The sequence below is a fragment of the Tamandua tetradactyla genome, chromosome 9 (genome assembly GCF_023851605.1).
Source record: "Tamandua tetradactyla isolate mTamTet1 chromosome 9, mTamTet1.pri, whole genome shotgun sequence".
NCBI lineage: Eukaryota > Metazoa > Chordata > Mammalia > Pilosa > Myrmecophagidae > Tamandua > Tamandua tetradactyla.
The window spans coordinates 117,589,866-117,610,964 of NC_135335.1; the positions used below are offsets into that span (position 1 = coordinate 117,589,866).

A 21,099-nucleotide genomic window follows, 5' to 3' on the forward strand; every position below is an offset into this window, starting at 1 on the left:
ATAAAACAAAGGTACAGAACCATGTTTGATATGCTATGAAATGCTTTTTTAAAAAGTACACACATACACATCTCTAAAAAGACATACAGAAAACCAGTAACATTTTTCCTAGAGGGGAACTGGGGCTGCAGGGGAATAGAAGCAGCCTAGAAGGGAAGCCTACTTCACAGTGTACCTTTTTTTGTACCATTTGAATTTTGTACAAAGTACAAGTTTAACCAGTTCCAAATACTATTTCAAAGGGAAAAAAAAGGAATACTCTGATGCTTTATCTTTAGTCTTAAGTTTTATTCTGAGATATCATCTTCACTTTCCTCTACTTAATAGGTATCTATCGATTTGGTCAGATTTATTTATTTGTCTGTTTATTCTTTAGCAGTTTAAGCACTAAATGATGACAGTCTTTACTTTCAACCCTTAATAGTGTTGTAGTCATTAAATATGAGATTGTTTAACGTTCTCATGAGAAAAAAAAGCTCAGGAATAAACTTTTATACTATCTACCTGCTAGTCTTGCAACATAATTTTTTTAGGGGGCGGGAGGAGGGATACATGGGCCAGGAATCGAGCCCCAGTCTCCCACTGAACCACCTATTGCAACACAATTTTAATACAGAAATTTTACTGATAGCTGGACAATTTCTATGACATGGGCAAGAAAATATCAACAATAGTGACTGAAATGTGGCCAGTCTTCTAAGTCAAGAGCTATGATCTTTGATCCATTGTTCAATCCATTTCAATATCTGATTTATATTATTCTCTAGTTCTTCTGGATTATTACTGGGCAGCTGATGCACTATTTCTTCACTGTAAGATGCCATGGCTTCTTCATAAAGAATTTGAAAAATTTCACACTGAATATTATCTTGTAGTTTCTTCTCATTATAACCCCTAGAAGACAAAGAGAGGTATAATCAAACTGAATGGCATTAACTCGAGTTTTAGGAACATGCCAGAAACTGGACACTCTTGAATATATTTTTTTTTAATCACACCAAAATACTTTCTGCAGTCTCTTTACCTTGAGAAAATAGATTTGTACCTATAAATACAAGAGATTTCCTTGACAAGAAGGCTAAACCAAGAAAGAGGAGACCAATGTTTAGGTTAGTCTGAATGTTTTCCCCATATGTTAGCTACTTGATTCATTACAATCAAGAATCAATTTACACAATTATGAGTACCTACCTACCTTAAGCCAAACCCTGAGCTATGTGATAAATAGGAAGCCTATGATCATGTTCCTATCTTTTAATAAAATTAGAGGAGTCAAGATATACAGAGATAAAACAGACAGTATGAAATAAAAATGCAGTGCATATGATAAGGAATGCAATATACTGATTGGTTACCTGATCATCCAGAGATCCTTGTAATGAACCAATTCCAAAGGTATTAAAAAATATTTCTTATCTTTAGGGAGATATGTAAATTAGCCAACCAATTAGCTATTAAAAAGTTAAAACAATTTCAAATTAGAATGGGAGAAAGTACTGGCAAATCATTTACCTGATAAGGGACCTGCATCTAAAATATATAAAGAAGTCTTATAACTTAATAACAAAAAGACAAATATGCAATTTAAAAATGGGCAAAGGATCTAAAGACATTTTTTCCAAGAAGATATACAAATGGCCAATAAACATATGAAACAATGCTAGACATCATTAGCCATCAGGGAAATGGAAATCAAAACCATTTAAAGATACTACTTCATACTCGCTAGGATGACTAGAATCAAAAAGACAGATAAAAAATTGTTGGTGAAAATGTGAAGAAACTGGAACTCTCATACACTGCTGATGGGAATGTAAAATAGTGTTGCCACCGGTGAAGGAAAATCTGGTAGTTCCTCAAAAGTTAAGCATAATTGTTGCTGGGAATGGAAATGGTGCAGCCACTGTGGGAAGCAATATAGCAGTTCCTCAAAAAGTTAAACATAGATTTACAATATGATACAGCCATTCCACTTCTAGCTATATACCTAGAAAGTAAAAATCGGGTCTCAAACAAATGCTTATATACCAATGCTTAGAGCAACATTATTCATAACAGCCAATGGTATAAATAACCCAATTGTCTAGCAACAAATGAACGAATAAATAAAACGCTATATTTTTACACAATGGAATATTACTTGGCTGTGAAAAAGAATGAGGTTCTGTGACATGCTGCAACATGTAAGAATCTTAAAACTATTATGTTCAGTGAAATAGGCAAGACATATATGGACAAATATTGTATAATATCACTTATAATAGATGTCTAGAAATAGTATACCCAAAGAGACAGAAAGTAGATTAGAGATTACCAGGGGACAGAGAAGGGCTAGAAGGTGAAGTACATGTTTGGTGAATATAGAATGTGTATAAATAAAATTAATAAAAAAGCAACCACTATGAACACTTTCATCAAAAAAATTAATAAAGTGCAAATTTTTAAAAAGGAAAAAAAAAGTTAAGCAGAATTACTTCAGGACCTAGCAATTTCATTCCTATGACTATACCTAGGAGAAAATTTATGCCCAAACAAAAACTTATCTATGAATGCTCACAGCAGTGTTATTCATAATAGCCTAAATGTCTATCACCTGATGTATGGCTAAATATCATGTGGTATGTCCATATGATAGGATATTATTTAGCAATAAAAAGAAATGAAGTACTGATATATGCTGTAACAAAGATAAACCTTGAAAACATGCTAGATAAAAGAAGCTAGTCACAAAAGACTATATATTGTATGTCATGGTCAGGTTCATGTGTCACCTTGGCCAGGTGGTGGTGTCCGGTTGTCTGGTCAGGCAAGCGCTGGCCTGTCTGTGGCTATGAGTACATTTCATGGACTTAAATCATGATCACATTGGCTGCATCCACAGCTGACTGCACTTGTAATCAGCTAAGGGGAATGTCTTCTGTAATAAGTGATGCATAATCTAATCACTGAAAGGCTTTTAAGGAAGATTCAGAAGAGACAGTCATTCTTCCTGCTTCAGCCAGTGAGCCTCTCCTGTTGAGTTTGTCCAGACCCTTTCATCGGAGCTGCCAGCTTCACAGCCTGCTCTATGGATTTTGGACTCTTCCATTACCACATTTGTCCAGCCAGCCTCTCTTAAGAATTCATTGAGGACTCTCATTGAAGTTGTCAGCTTGTAGCCTGCCTAACAGACCTTGGACTCTACATTCCCATGGTTACGTGAGATACTTTTTATAAATTTTATATCTATGGATATCTTCTGCTGATTCTGTTTCTCTAGAGAACCCTAGCTAATACATTGTATAATTCCATTTAAAATAAATATCTGGAACATGCAAATCCATTGGTGAGTGACTGCAAATTGGACAGGGCTTCTTTCTGGGGTGATGGTCGCACAACTCTGTGAGTATACTAAAAACCAGCAAATTGTCCATTTTAAGTGTGGGAATTGTATGGCATGTGAATTATATCTCAATAATGCTCTCATTTTAAAAAGTGATTAAATATATAATTTTTTCAATGGTCAAAAAGCAAAAAAAAGACTAGTTCTTTCAGTTTTTTCTTACCTTAGTCTTTAGCTATTTATACAAAACAGTAATTTTTAATTAAAACTTTAAATTCTTGTTTGAGAAAAGGAATCCAAATGATAGGGTCTCTAAAAATGATGAATCAGAGCATTCCTATTACTTCTCTGTTCAAGAACGTTTATTAGCTTTTCATTGCCTAAAGAAAGGTGAAAGTTTTAGGATTAGCCTGAGCCTAAGTCTCCCAATATATAGTTGCCACTGTACGCCTTTGTGTAAGAATTTTTGCAAGTATCCTGTCCAAAAGTGGTTAATCAGAGCTGAGTGCATTCAGTAAGAACCACAAATTTTGAACTTGACCTTGGGTAAAATTCTGGAGCTTTCCTTCTTGAAACTGCACTTTAAATTATTCTAGTATTCCCATATTCCCTCAGCTTAGATCAAAAGACACTGGAAAAAAGTTTTCCCTAAACAACTCCTTTCTGATTATTCTGGATTAAATGTGATACTCTATTGGTGGGGTTGTATTTTAAAGATTATCAAATGATCTTGTTAATTTTTCATAAGTGTTTCGATTCTTGTGAGGAAATTTTGACTGGATAAGCAAAAAATATTATCATCTTAGCTGTCTTTTCCTTGCAAGGTTTTACGTTAAGGAAAAAGTATGGTTAAACAGGGTTTCTGCATAGTACATACTGAATGAAATTGATTGTTTGACAAACTCTTTTAGTCACTAGAAAGTACTGCCTGTGTTTTTTGCAAATGTACCTGTTTCACTTAGAGGCAGAATGTTGACATCATATAGACTTGGCTTATAACAAGACACCAAAATGTTTATATTTTAAAATAGAACCCTTTATCATAATGCCATTGGCCAAAATTTGAATAAAAATGTATATTATACTTTAGGAATTCAATGTTTTGCTTTTTTTTTTTTTTTTTTTTTTTTTACCTTGATTCAAGTCTTTTGTATAATATACTATTATCCGTTCTCAGCACAAAAACTATATGAAACCAGCGTTCAGGGAAGAAATCACAACCATGGTAATCAACAATAACTCCACCTTCTTTCATTTGGTTTTCTAACTCATCAACTACCTGTAAGAAAGTTAAAAAAAAAAAAAAAAAGGAGAGAAAGATGAACGCTCCATAAGAAAAATGAGGTAAACTTTCCTATAAAATTTGAGAAAAGTAAACTTCAAAAATTGTACTTACTCTATCTTCATCTAAAATGGGACAATCATACTCTTCATCATAGCCATCATATAGTTGCCCTAAAAGAGATTTGCAATGGCTTATTAATATAGTATATTCTAAGTAACTCTAGGTAATCTTTAATTCATTTATTCTATTTTTAAAACATTTTTATTGTGAAATATTACATACAAAGAAAAGAAAGAAAAAGCAGTAATTTTCGAAGTACACTTCAACAAATAGTTACAGATTTCAGTTTGCTATGGGTTACCATTCCACTATTTCAGATTTTTCCTTCTAGCTGCTCCAAAACACTGTAGGCTAGAAATATCAATATAAATATTCAGCAGTCATACTCACTTATATCCTATCTTCTCTGTTATAACTCCTCCTTCTCCTTTGATCCTTCTCCCAGTCTATAGGGATCTTTAGGCAATGCTCGTTCTGACTTTTTCATTTGAGAAGGGATGTTGACACTAAAGGTTAGGGGGAGGTAATTTGGTTGATAATCTTGGAGAGGCTGGTCCCTCTGAGTTTCAGGATTTATATGACCTAGAGACCCTCGAAATTATGGGTTCCAAGAAAGCAAACTTAGTGTATGAAACTTTTATAGCATCTCAGTTCGAGCCCTATGTATCTCTAAACTGATTTAAGTTAAAGGAAATCTATCACCAATTATTTTTTAAGGACAGGGAGGGAGCATGTGGACATCAAATATAAAAATCAACACTGATGAATCACAATTTTATCTAGAGGGAAACTAGGATAGCCCTGTATCTGAAACTGTTTTAAGTATTAAGATGGAAACAAACTATAAATAATAATAACCATCTTCAAAATTTGTGGGACTATCAGAAGAGGATTGCACTGGTTTTTATTACACTACAGATTGGTGGGAAGAGGGACACAGGACTAATAGACACACAACACACAAAAGATTAAGTTCCAATTTATTAGGCAAAGAATATTAATTTTTTAAAAAACTACAATGGGTTCTTATGGTCCAGAAATGAACTGTCTTGTCACTAATGTCATGAGGGGTAAGGAAGGAAAGTCAATATCCAGATGCCCCTGAGCAGTATATTTCTAGATTTCCAACATCCCGAAAGGAGATTTACTTTAGGAAGAGGAAAGTCTTAATTTAGGAGGTTGGATACAATCCCATACCCATGCTGAACCCCTAAACAGGTATGCACTTCAAGGTAGGCTTAGATCATTCCTTAGCCATCTCTTAAGAACATGTTACATGGAAGGCGTCCCACATCTTTCCCCTTAATATTGAGGTAAAACGAGTATTAGTTCTAAAGTTACAAAAGGTAGTCTGAAGGTTAATGAAAGGCATGGAGGCAGGTTTAGCTCCTTGTTGTGCATGAAGGGTTATGGACTGATTCTAATACAAAAAACCACTTTTACAGAATCTAGTATGGCCTCTGCCTCTCGAGGTTAGTGCTCAGTGACCAGAAACTATTATAAGCCTAGAAAATTATACTGTCTTGGGTAGAGAAAACTGGTTAACAATTTAGAAAATAATTAAATCTTCACTTTATACCACAAACTCTAAATGGATTAAAGAGCTAATATTTTAATTCCAGAGACACTAGCAGAAAATTTATCTAATATATAAGAGAATGATTCATTTGACTTTCCTAAGGGATAGAATAAAGAAAAAGACTGATTTGAATACATTAATTGTTAAATCTCTGTTGAGTGAAAGATAATATTACTTAAAAAAATTGACTTCCCCAGCTATTAAAGAGATGCAAATTAAAATAAGCACATATATGCCTATTAGTAAAAATTTTAAAAATACATGTATACATCACTAATTCACAATACTAAACTGGACACAGTTATACTGGTATGAACATGCTACAAGGGTATAAGCATTTTGGAATGTAATGTTAGTGAGTTTTAGAGGCCATAAAAATGTTCATGCCCCCTGATCTAGTAAATTGACACTGGAAATTTATTTTAACAAATAATTTTGAAAATTAAAAATGGTAAATCCATTTGGAAATCTCCTCTATCATTTCATTTCTAATTGGGAAAAATTATAAATGCTAAAAAATGTTCAACAATAAGGAAATAGTCTTGGTTTATTAACTTGATGAAATATTATATTGTTAAAGTTAAATAAGTATTATGTAGTTTAAAAATAATATGCAGTATAGACCAAGGAGCAACATGACAAATGCTTACATAAAATGGAGAAAGGACTATGCAAAGTTGTCTGCAATAGAAACAAAGATTAGAAGAAAAACAAAAGATGAAAATAAATGAGTGGGTTTGGAGTATTTTTTCCACACTGCATTATTCTTACAATACTATTTACTTTTTTTTTTTCAATTGAGTTTTATTTATTTAGGCTTTTCTCCAGGAGGTAATAAAGACAGAATGCTCCTCTCCCCAATCCCATTATAAGGAGATAAGAGCTATTGAGATGATTGCAAATGTTTGCAGATGTGCACAAAGGGGCAAAATTCTGACAAGATCTGCACTTAGGTAGGCCCATCTATGCATTATGAGAACTTCATGTGAAATACAGGAACTATACGGGGGGGAGCAACTGATGTTTACCCCCAAGAATTTTAAGGTAACTGAAATCAGCATGTGGGGACCAATACTATACTATAAAAAGCAGCCACAAAATCTAATAGCCATAGTTGCTTATGTATTATAGGACATCTGGATTATATAAACACTGAGGTTTCTTCACATTTGAAATCTTTGCCTCTTAGACCTAAAGTCTTTATACTTAGCAATGCTGAAATGCATAATTTCTTAAAATTATGTTAGTATTCAAAATTCATTTAAAAAAACATTTATCAAACACTGGTGACCAGTGACTGAAGGAGTAATGGAGATGTAATCGTGAAAGAAAGGTAATAAGACAGAAATGATCCTATCCCCAAAGGATTTACAATAAAATGGGAGAGAACAAGTAACCTGAAATTATACTATGATGTACATATCATATTTATATTTTTTACTATGATGCTTCTAAGGGAGAATAGGATGGGCACCTATGATAAACTTGAGATGTCAGGGGAGGCTTACTGGAGGAAGTGACTTCTAAACTATGACCTGAAGAAGTTAGCTAGGAAAAAGAGGTAGGGAAGACTATTCTAAACAAAGAAAAAAGATCTTCAGTGGTAAAGATATTAGGGAGGGGTGGCAAGTCTCTAAAAATCATTAGAAAATAGGCCATGAGAAGGCAATAGGGAGCTGTAGAGGTAAGCTGGAGCCAGATCCAAAAGTTGAAGGCTGCATTAAGGGGTTTGGACTTTATTCTGAGACAAAGGAAAATCATTAAAGCATTTTAAGCATGAAATGACACAAATTTTAAAATAATTCAAAATTTAAAATAATTCTCGTTTCCGTGTGGAACAGGGATAACATACTGAGTCTACTGTGGAGTTTTAGGTGAGTGATGATTATGGCTTTACCAGAATTAGTCACTGTGGGGATAGAGAGAAACGGATAGATTCTAAGCCTTATTTTAAATTTCCATAAAAAGGAAAAACTTATGCAACTTTAGAAAATTTCAATTAGAAGACAAATTTAGAGGTGTTTATACTCGGGATCATAAGTAACACAGCAAAGATTAAAAAAAAAAAGTATATTGATTAAATGATTGAAACCTTAGAAAATTAATTTCCTAAGGTTTATTTAAAGAAACTTCAGGTTAAGATATATTACTGACAGAGATGGGTCCCTGTACCAGATAAGTCCTGAAACTTAGAGAGCCCAGCCTCTTCAAGACATCAGCTAGTTCCATATCCGTACCCCATATTACTGACAGCCCCTTCCAACATGAAAAAGTTAGAATGGCCATAGCACAAATACCCCTAAAGAGAGGGATAGAAAGATCAAGGGTGACAGTGGAGTTATATGATAGTGGAGTTATATAGAGAAGGTAGGGTTTCACAAATGAATGAGACTGCTGAATCATTAAATTAGTATTTCTTTTAGTCTCCAGTATCTTAGACAGCTAGAAGTAAAAACCTAAAATTGTGGAATTGTAACCCATACCAAACTCTGAAATCTGTTCTACAACTAAATGTGCTGTGGTTTGAAATTTATTGTTTTGTATATATAATTTTTCACACACACAAAAAAATTGTGATGATAAAAAAATATTTATTCCTTCTAGCTGCCTATATTCTGGAGCAGGTAGAAGGAAAAACCTAAGAGGATGGTACGGTAGCCAATACAAGCTGTGGGATCTGTCCGGTAAATACTTGTTGAAGAATGCTTTGAAAACTATCGCTTTTTTCTTTCTTTGCTTTGTATATATGTTATATCATACGTGAAAAAAAGTAAAGAAAAAAAAATCAATAGTGGATTACTCTAGAGGAGGGTTCCTAGGCTAGATGAAGCCCTGAAACCCAGAGGCCAATCTTTCCAAGAATATTAACTAATTCCATCCCCTATCGTGTATTACTGACAGCCCTTCTCAACATGAGAAAGGTAGAAGGGTCATAGTCCAAAGATCCTTATGGAGTGGGAGAAGGATCAAAGGAGAAAGAGTTATACAGAGAAGATAGGATTTAACAAATGAGTATGACTCCTGAATCATATTTGTTTCTTTTAGCCTGTGTTTTGGAGCAGCTGGAAGGAAAAACCTGAAACTGTGGACTGGTACCCCATATCAAACTATGAAATCTGTTCTTAGCTGCTTGTTGGAGTGTACTTTGAAAATTGCTCCTTCCTTTTTGTACATATACCTCACAATAGAAAATGTTAAAAAAAAAAAATTGATGGAGTCAGAGTTAAAAGGCTACATTGTAGCCTTTCTGCTTGTTTCTGCTAAAGATAAGCTGTTAAACTATTTTAACTGCAGTCCATTTTATGCACTCAGATGAGCATTGTTCTTTAAAATTAATCATGGTGGGAATCTCGACAGACGCTGCTTCCAATATTTAAGACATCTTCAAATTTCTTTTGTAATCATTGACCACTCATCTCAATTCAACAGGAAGCTTATAATTGTAATACAATCAGTATAATTGGTTTAGTAAAGTTGATAATTTGAAAAAACCTGGCATTTTATATAGAGAGAAAAGAACAATTAATTCTGCCGGGAGAAGTCAGAGAGCTAAAAATGTGACATTTGAGTTGGGCATTTAAGGAGGAATTTTTAAGGCAAATAAGGGTACTTAGAAGGAATAGCATGTATAAACACATGGAGATGGAAAATTTCTACCCAGTGTGCTTGAGGAACACTAGTCTGACTACACATATAGGAGAGTGGCATATAGGAGAGTGGGGGCATGTAAGCCTGAAGGTAAACGGGCCAGCTTATAGTCTTTATGCTTTACTAGAGAGGATGTACAAAGTAAAAAGTTCAAATCTTGTCATTAAAGAGTCGTCAGCACAAGTGCCAAATGAGGAACATCACTAGAGAAGGGGCAGGATTGGAAGACAGCTGCAGTGAAAACCTCAGGGGAAAAGAGGAATATGATGGCAGGGAGGCAGAGAGGAGAGAATCAGACAAAAAGTCTGGGGAAGTAGTCAGGAGGGACCCAAGTTGTTAATTTCAAAGGCTTCTAAGGTGTATGTTATCAGGGAAGGGGGAATGGAATACAGAAGAGGTCAGAGCAGGGGTCAACATATTTTCTGTAAAGGGCCAGATAGTAAATTATTTTAGGGATATGCAGTAGTCTTTAATTCATGAATTGGACAAAAAAAAAGGCAGTGGTGGGATTTGGCCATGGGCTGTAAATCTGCCAATCCCTGGATTAGCCACACAGTTAAGACTGTCAGTATTAAAAGCCACATTATGTTTTAAAACTATTTATTACTTTGTCAGTACCTATGAGCATCCTGGGATCAGGATCAGAGGCTCAAGGCTGGCAAGCTGGTGGCAGGAAAGTTGATAATGCTGGTTAAGAGTATAATATGGGAAAGGCAATTTTGTGAGGAGGAATCTAAGACGGGGAGAATACGGTTAAGCAAAGCACTCTCCGAGTCACACATTTATGACTCTCAGATTAAGGTTAACTCACCACCTGATACTTTCCTGCCTTGGTTCCAAGCGGTGTTTTAAGAGTGGTCTCTCACAAATTCGGGAATTCAACATGGATACCAGGATGGCAGTAAACTCCATTTAGATACATGATTTGTTTAAAACCAGTTAGTAAAAAAAAAAAAAAAGCCTCATTTTTTCATAGCGGAGTTTTTCAACTTAAATATTTTTGACAGTTAACCTGATAATTCTTCATTGTGGGCTCTGTCCTGTGCATTGTGATGGTTAGCAGAAACCCTGACTTCTACCCACTAGATATCAATAGCAAGCCCCAACCCCAACCTCATTCTGACAACCCAAAATGCCCCCAGACACTGCCAAATGTCAAATGTCCCCTGAAGAGTAAAATCACCCCTGCTTGAGAACCATTACTTTATATAAGTAGATGATTTCATTCTCTTAAAATATATCATTTTAAAAAAGAGAGAAAGTCCAGGTGCATCAGACTATTTTTTGGTAAGAATTTGTTATATTCAAATAGTACCTGGGGAAAAAATATTTGGTATATTAGGAGAAACCTTATCTAACTCCAGAAAGCCCTTAACGGGTTTCATAAGAGGGGGGAAAATCAACATTTTTCCCTAAAGGTGAATTTCATTTCATAAAATAATCTCATCAATAAACCACAAAAAGGATGGTTGAAAATATACTATCATTAGATGGACACACAAGCAGTAAAAATGACGTAGGCACATGTGAGAGATAATCTGGTAAAGACAAAGACAACTGTCTCACCAACCCTCAAACTGGAGTTAATGTTCTTCTCAGTACTTTTTATGATTACACAGAAACTGCATTAAGTTCAGCAATGTTAAACTGACTGGGCAAGAACTGGAAGACAGGACTAAAATTTATTGACTACATATGACTCCAAAATCATTTGTCACAGGGTTAAGTTTAAGACCTGATGAACAAAACCTGATTTCATACACATAGAAAATGGAGAATGTTCTACCTGTGCACTACAGCAAGATCTAAATTTTAAAAACTACAAACTAAATGCCAGATCCAGATTAAAAATCATAGCATGATGCTGGCTTATAGTATGAAGAACAAGCAAAGGTACTCAACACTGACCTGCAAAAAGGGATACTGCAAAGAATGATAAAAAGTGGAGTGTGGGATGGAAGATACTGAGGGTCTTTAAATATAAAGAGAAAAAAATGGGATCTAAGAAACTATAATTAAGATAAATCCAAACAGATGAAGGCTTACTATAAATAAAAACTCTAAGTGGTCTCTCAGAAAGGGGACATGGTTATACTTCAGAAATCTGAGAGAATCTGAGAATCGACCATAAAAATGACTTATACACAGCTCATAATATGATCTGAACATGTGAAGATGATAGGGGTGACACTCTGCTTAGTAATTATAAGACTGTTAACAACTGGAACTTGCTTCAACTGTTACTCTTATTGGTGATAATAGAGAAAATAACTTCTAAAAATATAATTGCCAAAGTACCAACAATCAAATTGATGAATACAACTTTATTTTTTACACTTAAAACCTGATGAAAAACAACTATTAATCCTTTTCAACAAAATCCAACATCTCAGTTGAAAATTATGGTAACCATATTTACTCATTAAATACCAATTAAATTTTCCAAAACAGAACTTCAAAAGATCCAGCATGCACGTTTAAGCACATGGATCCAAGACCAAGTACACATGCTGCATGCACCAAGGCTGGATTACAGATTATCATAGTCGTCATCGTCATCATCATCTTCTTCATCTTCATGTTTTCTTTTCAATGCATTTGATGCGTCACTGGCAGTATTTTGTGACACCATGTTAGTGGTAATAAGAATATTTTTGGACCCAATTAATGATGGGTTAATCAAAACATTCTGAACTGCTGATGTTGCAGGAATGGATGCTTTTACAGCTGGGGACTGTGAACTGGGCATCTGCACTGTAAACCTTTGCCCTGTGAGGGACATTGGAGCCCCGACTTTAGTTGAAACAGACATGGTTTGTGGAGTTGGTGTGCCTAGTGTGGGCGTACTAGGTCTGCTACTAACTGAACCCACACTTAACCGGGGAACTGTTATTCTTCCTGCAGAAGTAGATGCCTTTTTTTGTAAAGACTTAAGTTTATAGTTTGGAGCAGTTAAGCAATATCTATCAGGTGGTAATCTAGGACCTGAATATGGCTTGATCAATGGCAAAGGGGTTTGATTTCTTTGCCTTGCAATATCTAACAAAAAATCTCTTGGGGGAGGAGAGGTAAAAGACTGGTCAGCACGACACTGGATTGCCAACCGCACATCATCTGCATCAACAGTAGCTTTCTTAGCATGGCTTGAATAAATTTTTGCATCTTCTAGAATTGTGGTCACATATCGGAAGGCAAACTCCAACATCTGATTTATAACTCTTGGCTCATAGTCTGTAATCCCCATTTCCTTCAGGATTTGTGCCATCATCTGCGCATCTTTCGGCATGCTCTTGGGAGAAGCCATCTTGCCAGACTCCATGATATCCGGTGATCAAACTTTAGATCATTTGAAAAAAACACGTACATTAGATCAAACCTGAAACACTTTAGTAGCAATTGTCAGGAGTTAAAAATTTTTTTAAATATATGTTGATTCTTTTTATTTTAATTAGCTAGGCATACTTAAAGTTCCCTTTACATATGTACTGAATCCAACCCTGTGTAAATCATTGTAAATACAGAAAGATGAAGACATAATAAATAAGGATGTGATAAAAGCTCGGGGAAGACAGGATAAAATAAGTATAAACGTGTTATATTAAAATATATGCATCCTGCATGCAACTACCAAAATAATCTTAGAAAATACCATAAGATAGTAATATCTTACTGCCTACTAGTGCAGTCAAAATAATCTGTCCTTCCAGTGAGATCAATATCCTGATTGCCCCCATATGTATTCTTAGCCTCATATGAACCTTTATGTATCCCTCTTCCTTTTTTTCAAATTCTATCAATCCTAAGTCCAACTAAAGTCCAAACTCTCCTACTGAAGCCTTCCCAATTACTCTCAACAATAATTACTAGCCAATCTGGGGGAGGGGAGAGATTGGTTAAAATAACCAGGACACAGCACTGGATGCTTAAAATTTTTCTATTTCTGTGGGTCCCCAACAGACCATAAATTCTTTAATGGCAGTCTTTCTCTGCTTTTTGTATCCTCTCACACCACCTAGTACTAATATTCCATCATTCTTAGCAGTGCACAAAGCAAGCCCTCGATATCTTCCTTTTTGAGAAAATAAATGCAACACCAAAGTGTTGGTAAGGACCAAAGTGTCCCTTACCTTCTTTAGCTAAATCACCCACATTAATATATTTCAATCCGGATCTTGATGCAAGTTCTTTGCCTAATGTAGTTTTTCCAACTCCTGGTGTACCTGTAAGACAAACCACAGAAAGACACCATTTGTGAAACATTACTTAGTAGAATTCATTCACCTAAAATGCTTTTCTCATTTTAAATAGTTAGAGAAATCTTCACACACATACATTCCATACATGGTGTATAATCAATGGTTCAAAATACATAGTTGTGTATTCATAACCATGATCGTTTTTTAGAACATTTGTATCACTCCAGAAAAATAAAAAGAAAAATCTTATACATACCATATACCTTACCCCTCCCTCTCACTGACTACTAGTATTTCCATCTACCTAACTTATTTTACCCTTTGGCCCCCATTATTTAGTTATTTCTTTTAATCCTTAATTTTTTTTTACTCATCTGTCCATACCCTGCGTAAAAGGAGCTAAAATGCTCATCTTAAGGTTCCTAGCAACTAAATAAAAATTCTACTCATCAGTAATCATATATAAATACACAGTATGACCTAATAAAATTTCCCTAAAACCAAGTGGATGTCAGGATCACCACCCACTGCATCTGATTAGCTAGGTATGGGGCTCGGATGATTCTAATGCCAATCCAGAGTGTCTGCCACAACCAGGGAACTGCCCAGAATAAAATTAACCATCTCAAATTAGTTACCATCACATATCTGCTTTAATTAAAAAGAAAACAACAAAAACATAAGAAATTGTTCCTGAGGAAAATGTAACCAGTATGAAGGACTCTCATACCCTTCCCTAGAGACAACCACAAGAAATCAGTTTCTTGTATCTTTCCAAAGAAGTCCTATGTGTATACACGTAAATATAAACACACACACGTTACGCTACCATATAATCTCATATATATATATGGTAATGTACTATACATTGCTCTTCACTTTCCGTTTTTCATATTAACACGGCTAAAACGATGAAATGAGCATTATAATTAAATCGAGTCTCCAATATGCATGCAGAAGAACGACAATTAATTCAAGTCCACAATAATACACCAAGTTTGGACCCGGGACTCACACTGCTCCCAATAAAACGGTTTACGTTTAGAGTTTTAACAACAGAACGTAATATTTAAAAACTCGGCCACACTGCATCTGACCCAAAGATAGCAGATGGTAGGAAACGGGCTGGCCGCCGGCCATCAGCCGCGTGCAGGCGGTGCGCGCCGCCGACAAACAGCTGCTGTAAAAAGGAAAAACTCGCCACTGCTTTCCACAAAGCATCTCAATTTCTCTATTCTCGTCAACAGTACCGACACCCATTAGGCTTCTCGAGAACGGCCTACGACGCCACTAACGCCACTAGCTTAGCTAACACTTCCGAAGGGAAACGGCAGCGACACTCCCTAAGCCCCCGCCGCCATGTCAGCCTCCTCCTCTCAGCGTCGGCGCCGCCACGCCGGGGCCAAAGCCCCAGGCCGCCCGGAGACCGCGCCCACGGGAGAAGCGACCAGGAAGCGTCAGCAGACCCCTTCTCTTCTTTAGAAAAACAAACAAGAAGCAAAAGCAGTTACTCTACGCCACAAACATGCGAGCCTAGTTTACCGAAATCACGGCTCCAGGCGCAAAAAGAAAAAATTTTAAAAGGCCAAAGGAGGAGTAAGAACGGGAGAGCCTACTGCGCAGACCGACCGGGGCCAGACGCGGCCTCGCGGGAGCTCGCCAGAACCCCGAGCCCAACCGAGAGTCAGCAGCCCATTTACCAACCACCACCGCCTCGGAAAGACGACGCAGCCGGAGCAGCCGGAGCCGGACGTCCGTCGGCCGCGCCGTGCCGCCGCGCGCCGAACTGCCTCGGGCCAACGGAACTAACGCTCCTCGTCCCCTCCCCCCACCGCTCGCGAGGGCCCCGCGCCGAGGGAAAGGAACCCCGCGGGCCCCCGGAGGACCCGGGGCACGCGGGTCCCCGCCTGCCCCGCCGCCCAGCCCCACGCGCGGCGCGCCCTGACCGGTAAGCAGGATGTTGGGCCGCACCATGGTCCTCGCCGCGGCGGCTCTGAGCGCCCAGACGGCCGCGCCACGCGCCCAGCAGGGAGGAGCCGGAAGGGGCGGGCAGCAGCAAGCGCCAGCGGCGCCGGGGTCCTCGAGCCCTGGCGCGGGGTCCCCACCTTCCTCTGCAGGCCGGTCGCGGGCCCCTGGTCGCGGGCACCTGGTCGTCTAGGACACGGTTCCATCGTGGGGTCCGGGGCGGGGGCCCATTTCGGGGGCACGCTTCGGGGTAGGCAGTGAGCTGGATGCCTATGTCCCCCGCGCCTCCGCCAGCCCCGCCCTTCGCTGCGTCGCGGAAGCGCCGGCCGAGGAGGAAGGACCCCCGGAGGCGGGCCCTGGAGGAGGCTCGGCGCCGGTACGGGCCAGGCCCTGCCAGCCGGAGCACTGCTCCGGCTCTTCCGCGCCTCAGCGCCGCGAGGTGATGCCGCTCCTGGAAAGTAAGGTCGCCGCAGATGAGGCTGTGATGTCTATAAGGCCTAGGCACGGGAGTCCATCTCCGTCTTCAGGCCTGCCCGGGCCCCTGTCGCTCCTCCTCCCGACCTGCCTGTCGTAGTACGGGGCGGGCGCGCAGCCCCCCGAGGCGCCCAACCCACAGGGCGCCCAGCCCCCCGAGGCGCGCAGCCCCACCGAGGCACCCAGCCCCCCGAGGCGCGCAGCCCCCCGAGGCGCCCAACCCACAGGGCGCGCAGCCCCCCGAGGCGCGCAATCCCCCGAGGCACCCAGCCCCCCGAGGCGCCCAGTCCCCCGAGACGCGCAGCCCTCCGAGGCGCCCAACCCACAGGGCGCGCAGCCCCCCCGAGGCACCCAGCCCCCCGAGGCGCGCAGCCCCCCGAGGCACCCAGCCCCCTGAGGCGCGCAGCCCCCCGAGGCGCCCAGCCCTCCGAGGCGCGCAGCCCCCCGAGGCTCCCAGCCCCCCCGAGGCACCCAGCCCCCCGAGGCACCCAGCCCCCCGAGGCGCGCAGCCCCCCGAGGCGCCCAGCCCCCCCGAGGCACCCAGCCCCCCGAGGCTCCCAGCCCCCCCGAGGCACCCAGCCCCCCGAGGCGCTCTCATCCCGGCTGTCGGCTCGGTAGCAGCGCCGCGTTAGGCGACTGAGCGGCCGCCCGGGTGTGGGGTGGCGGTGGATCTGCTGGGGACACTCTCGAAGGTCCCTTTTCTACCTCTGACATCTCATTTCAGGGACCTGGCGCCATCAGGGACAGTTACCTGCTATTTAAAGGAGGTAATTGCAGTCTTGGTGTGAAAGAGCAACTTGAGTCTTGACTGTAACAGTCGCATCTTTTAAATTCGCCTACGAGCTATTTAGCCACTTAGATTTTTCCCACCTTTTTGGATTTCCAGAGCTAAAAGCCCCTCCAGTCGTAACTTAGTTTTTTTCTGGCGAATTCTTTGTTTTATAGTGTGGGAGAAGGTACATATTATAAGCTGGGTTGTATTTTATTGACCTTAAAAATCTTTTTCCTGGTTAACTTAAAATTGAATTCACTAGTTTGCCTAAACATTAAGAATTCTTAAAGTTGAAAAACTCAGTGTTGCCACACACATAAAAAAATCTACAATTTTCAAATAAGGAAAATATTATTGAAAAAGACTTAGAATAAGATTTCAATTCTTTGTACCAAGTGAATGATGTCTGAAATAATTGTATGGTGCTTTTTGTTGAAATTTTGGAAATGAAGAACTGCAGTTGTAATTTGAGATGAGGAAAATTTTATTTTCCAATAGGAAAACTGTACAAATAAAGTTTTCTGGTTTTTCTTAATAAGGAAAGGCAGGTACATAAATGTGCAGTTTTTTGTATTCTCTAATATATTATTGACTTTATAAACTTTCCATTTATAACACAAATAGATGAGGTTAATTATTAAATGTAAAATTTATTTTTGCATTTTGATTTCTTCCTTAACCTTTGTTTAGTATGTCCTCTTTCACTAGTTTTTGAGCCTTACCTTTATCATTTTGTTAATTATAGCATATGCTGATAACTGTAATTTACTTTGTAAATTTAAGGTGATTTCTTTTCTTCCCTTTTTCTGTAGGTGAATTGTACTTTAATGTACTACGGATGGGAACTATCAAAGTTTATAATGTCAAAAACTTTTCTTAGACCAAAGGTATCTTCCACAAAGGTACAATACACTAAAGTAGCCATGTAATAGTGACCCCCAAGGATGTTCTTAATGACTTAACACTGTTATCAGAGTAATGGTGCTCAGTACCTATGTTATAAATTAGTGATATGATGGTGTGTGAATAAACTTAAAAAAAAAGAAAGGGAACAAAAAAATGATCTGAGAAAGTCTAGTAGTGAGTTGTGAAACAATCACAAACTAAAAGCACAGTGTTAATTTGAAAAGGGGTTTACAATCTTGGTCGCAAAGAAAAGGCTGACCACTTTAATGAAAGAGCCATAGAATAAAAGAAACAAGAATTGTAGTGGGTTATATAGTTTATATAGCTTAACCATTGGCCTTAGCATTTAGAAATCACATGGCCAGTCCTCAGCAAGCCGGAGGGTCAAGCAGTATCATATTCAAGCAACGTAATGTTTCCCTCGCGATGGCTTTAATTTTCTCTGATCTTAAGTTATTTAACTTTGCTCTTTCTCTTCCTTTTATTCACTAAATAGGAGCCCGCATTTACGTAAGGAATAAAGTTATGAAATGTATAAGAATATGCAGATTGATAAGAAACACTATCAAAGGTTTAATATAATAAAATGTTTTTATTTACCCTTGAAAAATAGAGGAAAAATGTCAGAATTGTAGTGCCATTGACAATCTTTTGAAGAGGAATATATTAGGTAACTGACCAAGAAATTTTTTTCACCTGTGGTCTTCCTTTCTTAAAAATTTCTATAATATTCTTAATCCACTCTCCTTAAAAGAGGAAGTAGTTGTGATTTTACATTCAGAAAATACTTATACAGATTGCTTCCTCTGAGCCTGTTTTCAGCTGCTGCTTTTTCTCCTCGTAGAGCGTCGTGTTAATAAATGGCTCACAACTGTGGCTGAGTATTCTTGAAAGAAAATCTAATCTTGGTTCCTCCTTGTTTGGAATTTCCTAGCTAGGTAGGAAATTCCAAAAGCCAAGTGCTAGACTAGATTTATACAGTCAGTTCTATGTAAGCGTTAAGAGTGTTAAGAAAATCTGTGTTGAAATTTATAATTATTAGGGTAACCTTTTTAACACTCCTAAAAGTTTTAAAATTAAAATTGCTCAATTCAGGATTTTTCTTTATGTGCACTTAAAAAGCTTTGAATAAAAGAAAGAAATGGAGGGAAATGCAGAAAGGGTGACAATTTTTATAGGCTAGAAAAACATGAAATATTATTCACTGGTTCTCCTCTGTTATCCCAGTACTTCTTATTTCTAGGCATTTCTGAATGACAAATTTCATCCTCATTGGAGACCCTGCTCATTTTTATAAAAATATCACTTGCTTTCTGCACAGAAGAAACATTTAATCAGTAGCATTATGATTCTTAGCCTGTCCTCACAGTCTCAAAGCTGTTATCCAATCACACATGGATCTTAGTTTGTGATTGTTTTAACTTGGCCGAGACAAAAGTGTCACTCTTCTTATTGCTATAATTGGTTAAAATAATATCATCTTTCTTTATTATTATTATTTTTGCCTTTTTTTTTTTTCTCATGGGCAGGCATCAGGAGTCCAACCCGGGTCTCCGGCTTGGCAGACTAGAACTCTGCCTGCTGAGCCATCATGGCCCGCCCTATTTTTGTTTATTTTTTAGTAGGTAATTTGAATATTTGTGTTTGAGGCCTAAAAATGAGTTTTTAAAACCAGCCTATGCTTATCTGGGAGGATTACGGTTAATAAAAAGGAATTATGAATGCATTCCTCATTCCTTTATATTACATCTATCATTACCATGGTCAAGTAAATAAGTGTGCATTTGCACTTAACTTTAAAGTAGAAAAGTAGCTAGTACGTATAAAGCCAATTTTACTTAAAGAGCTAATAAGATTTTTATTTAAAATGTTATACACATTTGAATATTTTGTTTCTAAAGTAGTTAATTTATGTAAAGAATAGGTGGAGAAAATGTAATAAAATTTACATAATTTCTTTTTTTCAGGTAGCAGATTGGGTAGACCCATCATTTGATGATTTTTTAGAAAATACAAACATTTCTTCTCTTACTGCCACATCATTAGATGTGAATAACTCAAATTATAGAAGAAACAATGTGCCTTCCACGTTAGAAAGTAGCAGATTTCCAGCCAGAAAGAGAGGAAAGCTATCTTCCTCAGAACATATTTATGGTCTAGAAAATTCAAAAGAATGTCTGTCTGAAAATGAACCATGGGTGGATAAATATCAACCAGAGACTCAGGTACTAAACTGCATGCAAACAGGTCTGCACATCTTACTTTTAGGGTGGCTGAGGGAGTATGGGAATGAGAAGGATGTACATTTTCAGATTGTAACTCATGAAAATCTTTGTCTAAATGGATTAGAAAAAAACAGTATCTACGTGTGTGTGTGTGTGTTCCATAAATTTTTTTAACTTTTAAAAAATTGTGGTAAATATATGTGACATAAAATTTACATTTTAACTATTTTTAAGTCTACAATTTGGAGGCATTAGATTTTTCAAAATGATGTATAACCATCACTCCTATCTATTTCCAGAACAGTTTCATCATCCCAAACATAAGCTCTATACCCATAAAATGTTTTTTCAACAGTTGTTGGTTATTTGTCTCAGAGTTGAGTTAACCCCAACCTAGTTTGTTTGTGTTACTGAATATAATATGCTTTCCCATGCCCTTCCCAAAATGAATTTCGGTAATGTAAAACAATTCTGTAATTGTAAACTTGCCCGAAATTATCATACAGTGGTGTCAGGATAAGAACAGAATTTTCCATGATAATATAAAATCTTAAGGATAACTGAAAGGACCTTTTCTACTAGAATATATTATCTTGTTTGCTACTTTTTCCACCAAAAGCATTTATCCTAGATTAATCTGTGCTGATGTGCCAAAAATCCTTGAGTT

The 21,099-nt window shown here is 38.0% G+C and overlaps 3 protein-coding genes across 7 annotated transcripts in view; 1 reads left to right on the forward strand and 2 right to left on the reverse strand.

Moving 5' to 3' along the window:
* Nucleotides 1–267: 267 nt before the first annotated feature.
* Nucleotides 268–16,166, reverse strand: AK6 (adenylate kinase 6). Its single transcript, XM_077117435.1, has 5 exons — nt 16,037–16,166; nt 14,022–14,114; nt 4,719–4,777; nt 4,456–4,601; nt 268–894 (listed from the first exon to the last, which is right to left on the reverse strand). Exons 1-5 carry the CDS (start codon nt 16,062–16,064, stop codon nt 702–704), a joined length of 519 nt encoding a protein of 172 aa, XP_076973550.1. The 5' UTR covers nt 16,065–16,166; the 3' UTR covers nt 268–701.
* TAF9 (TATA-box binding protein associated factor 9) lies at nt 12,199–14,120 on the reverse strand. Its single transcript, XM_077117434.1, has 2 exons — nt 14,022–14,120; nt 12,199–13,230 (listed from the first exon to the last, which is right to left on the reverse strand). The coding sequence occupies exon 2, from the start codon at nt 13,211–13,213 to the stop codon at nt 12,425–12,427; it is 789 nt and encodes a 262-aa protein (XP_076973549.1). The 5' UTR covers nt 13,214–13,230; nt 14,022–14,120; the 3' UTR covers nt 12,199–12,424.
* A 68-nt stretch (nt 16,167–16,234) lies between the features above and the next one.
* RAD17 (RAD17 checkpoint clamp loader component) overlaps nt 16,235–21,099 on the forward strand; it is a 32,751-nt gene continuing 27,886 nt past the window's right edge. For 2 of the 5 annotated variants that reach the window (XM_077117424.1, XM_077117425.1), the window contains exons 1-3: nt 16,253–16,513; nt 18,114–18,203; nt 20,175–20,432. In XM_077117424.1, the coding sequence (XP_076973539.1) occupies nt 18,129–18,203; nt 20,175–20,432 (333 nt within the window). In that variant the 5' untranslated portion in view covers nt 16,253–16,513; nt 18,114–18,128. Of the gene's footprint in view, nt 16,514–17,253; nt 17,297–18,113; nt 18,204–20,174; nt 20,433–21,099 lie in introns of all 5 variants that reach the window. The other 3 variants (XM_077117422.1, XM_077117423.1, XM_077117421.1) reach the window with 3 other exon arrangements.

Coding starts and splice junctions, on each gene's coding strand:
- AK6 (XM_077117435.1), bottom strand. CDS start 16,064: ATGGTGCGGCCCAACATCCTGCTTACCG. Junction 14,115..16,036: donor GCCCAACATCCTGCTTACCG/GTCAGGGCGCGC, acceptor TTTGTCTTACAG/GTACACCAGGAGTTGGAAAA. Junction 4,778..14,021: donor GGGTGATTTAGCTAAAGAAG/GTAAGGGACACT, acceptor AATCTCTTTTAG/GGCAACTATATGATGGCTAT.
- TAF9 (XM_077117434.1), bottom strand. CDS start 13,213: ATGGAGTCTGGCAAGATGGCTTCTCCCAAGAGCATGCCGAAAGATGCG.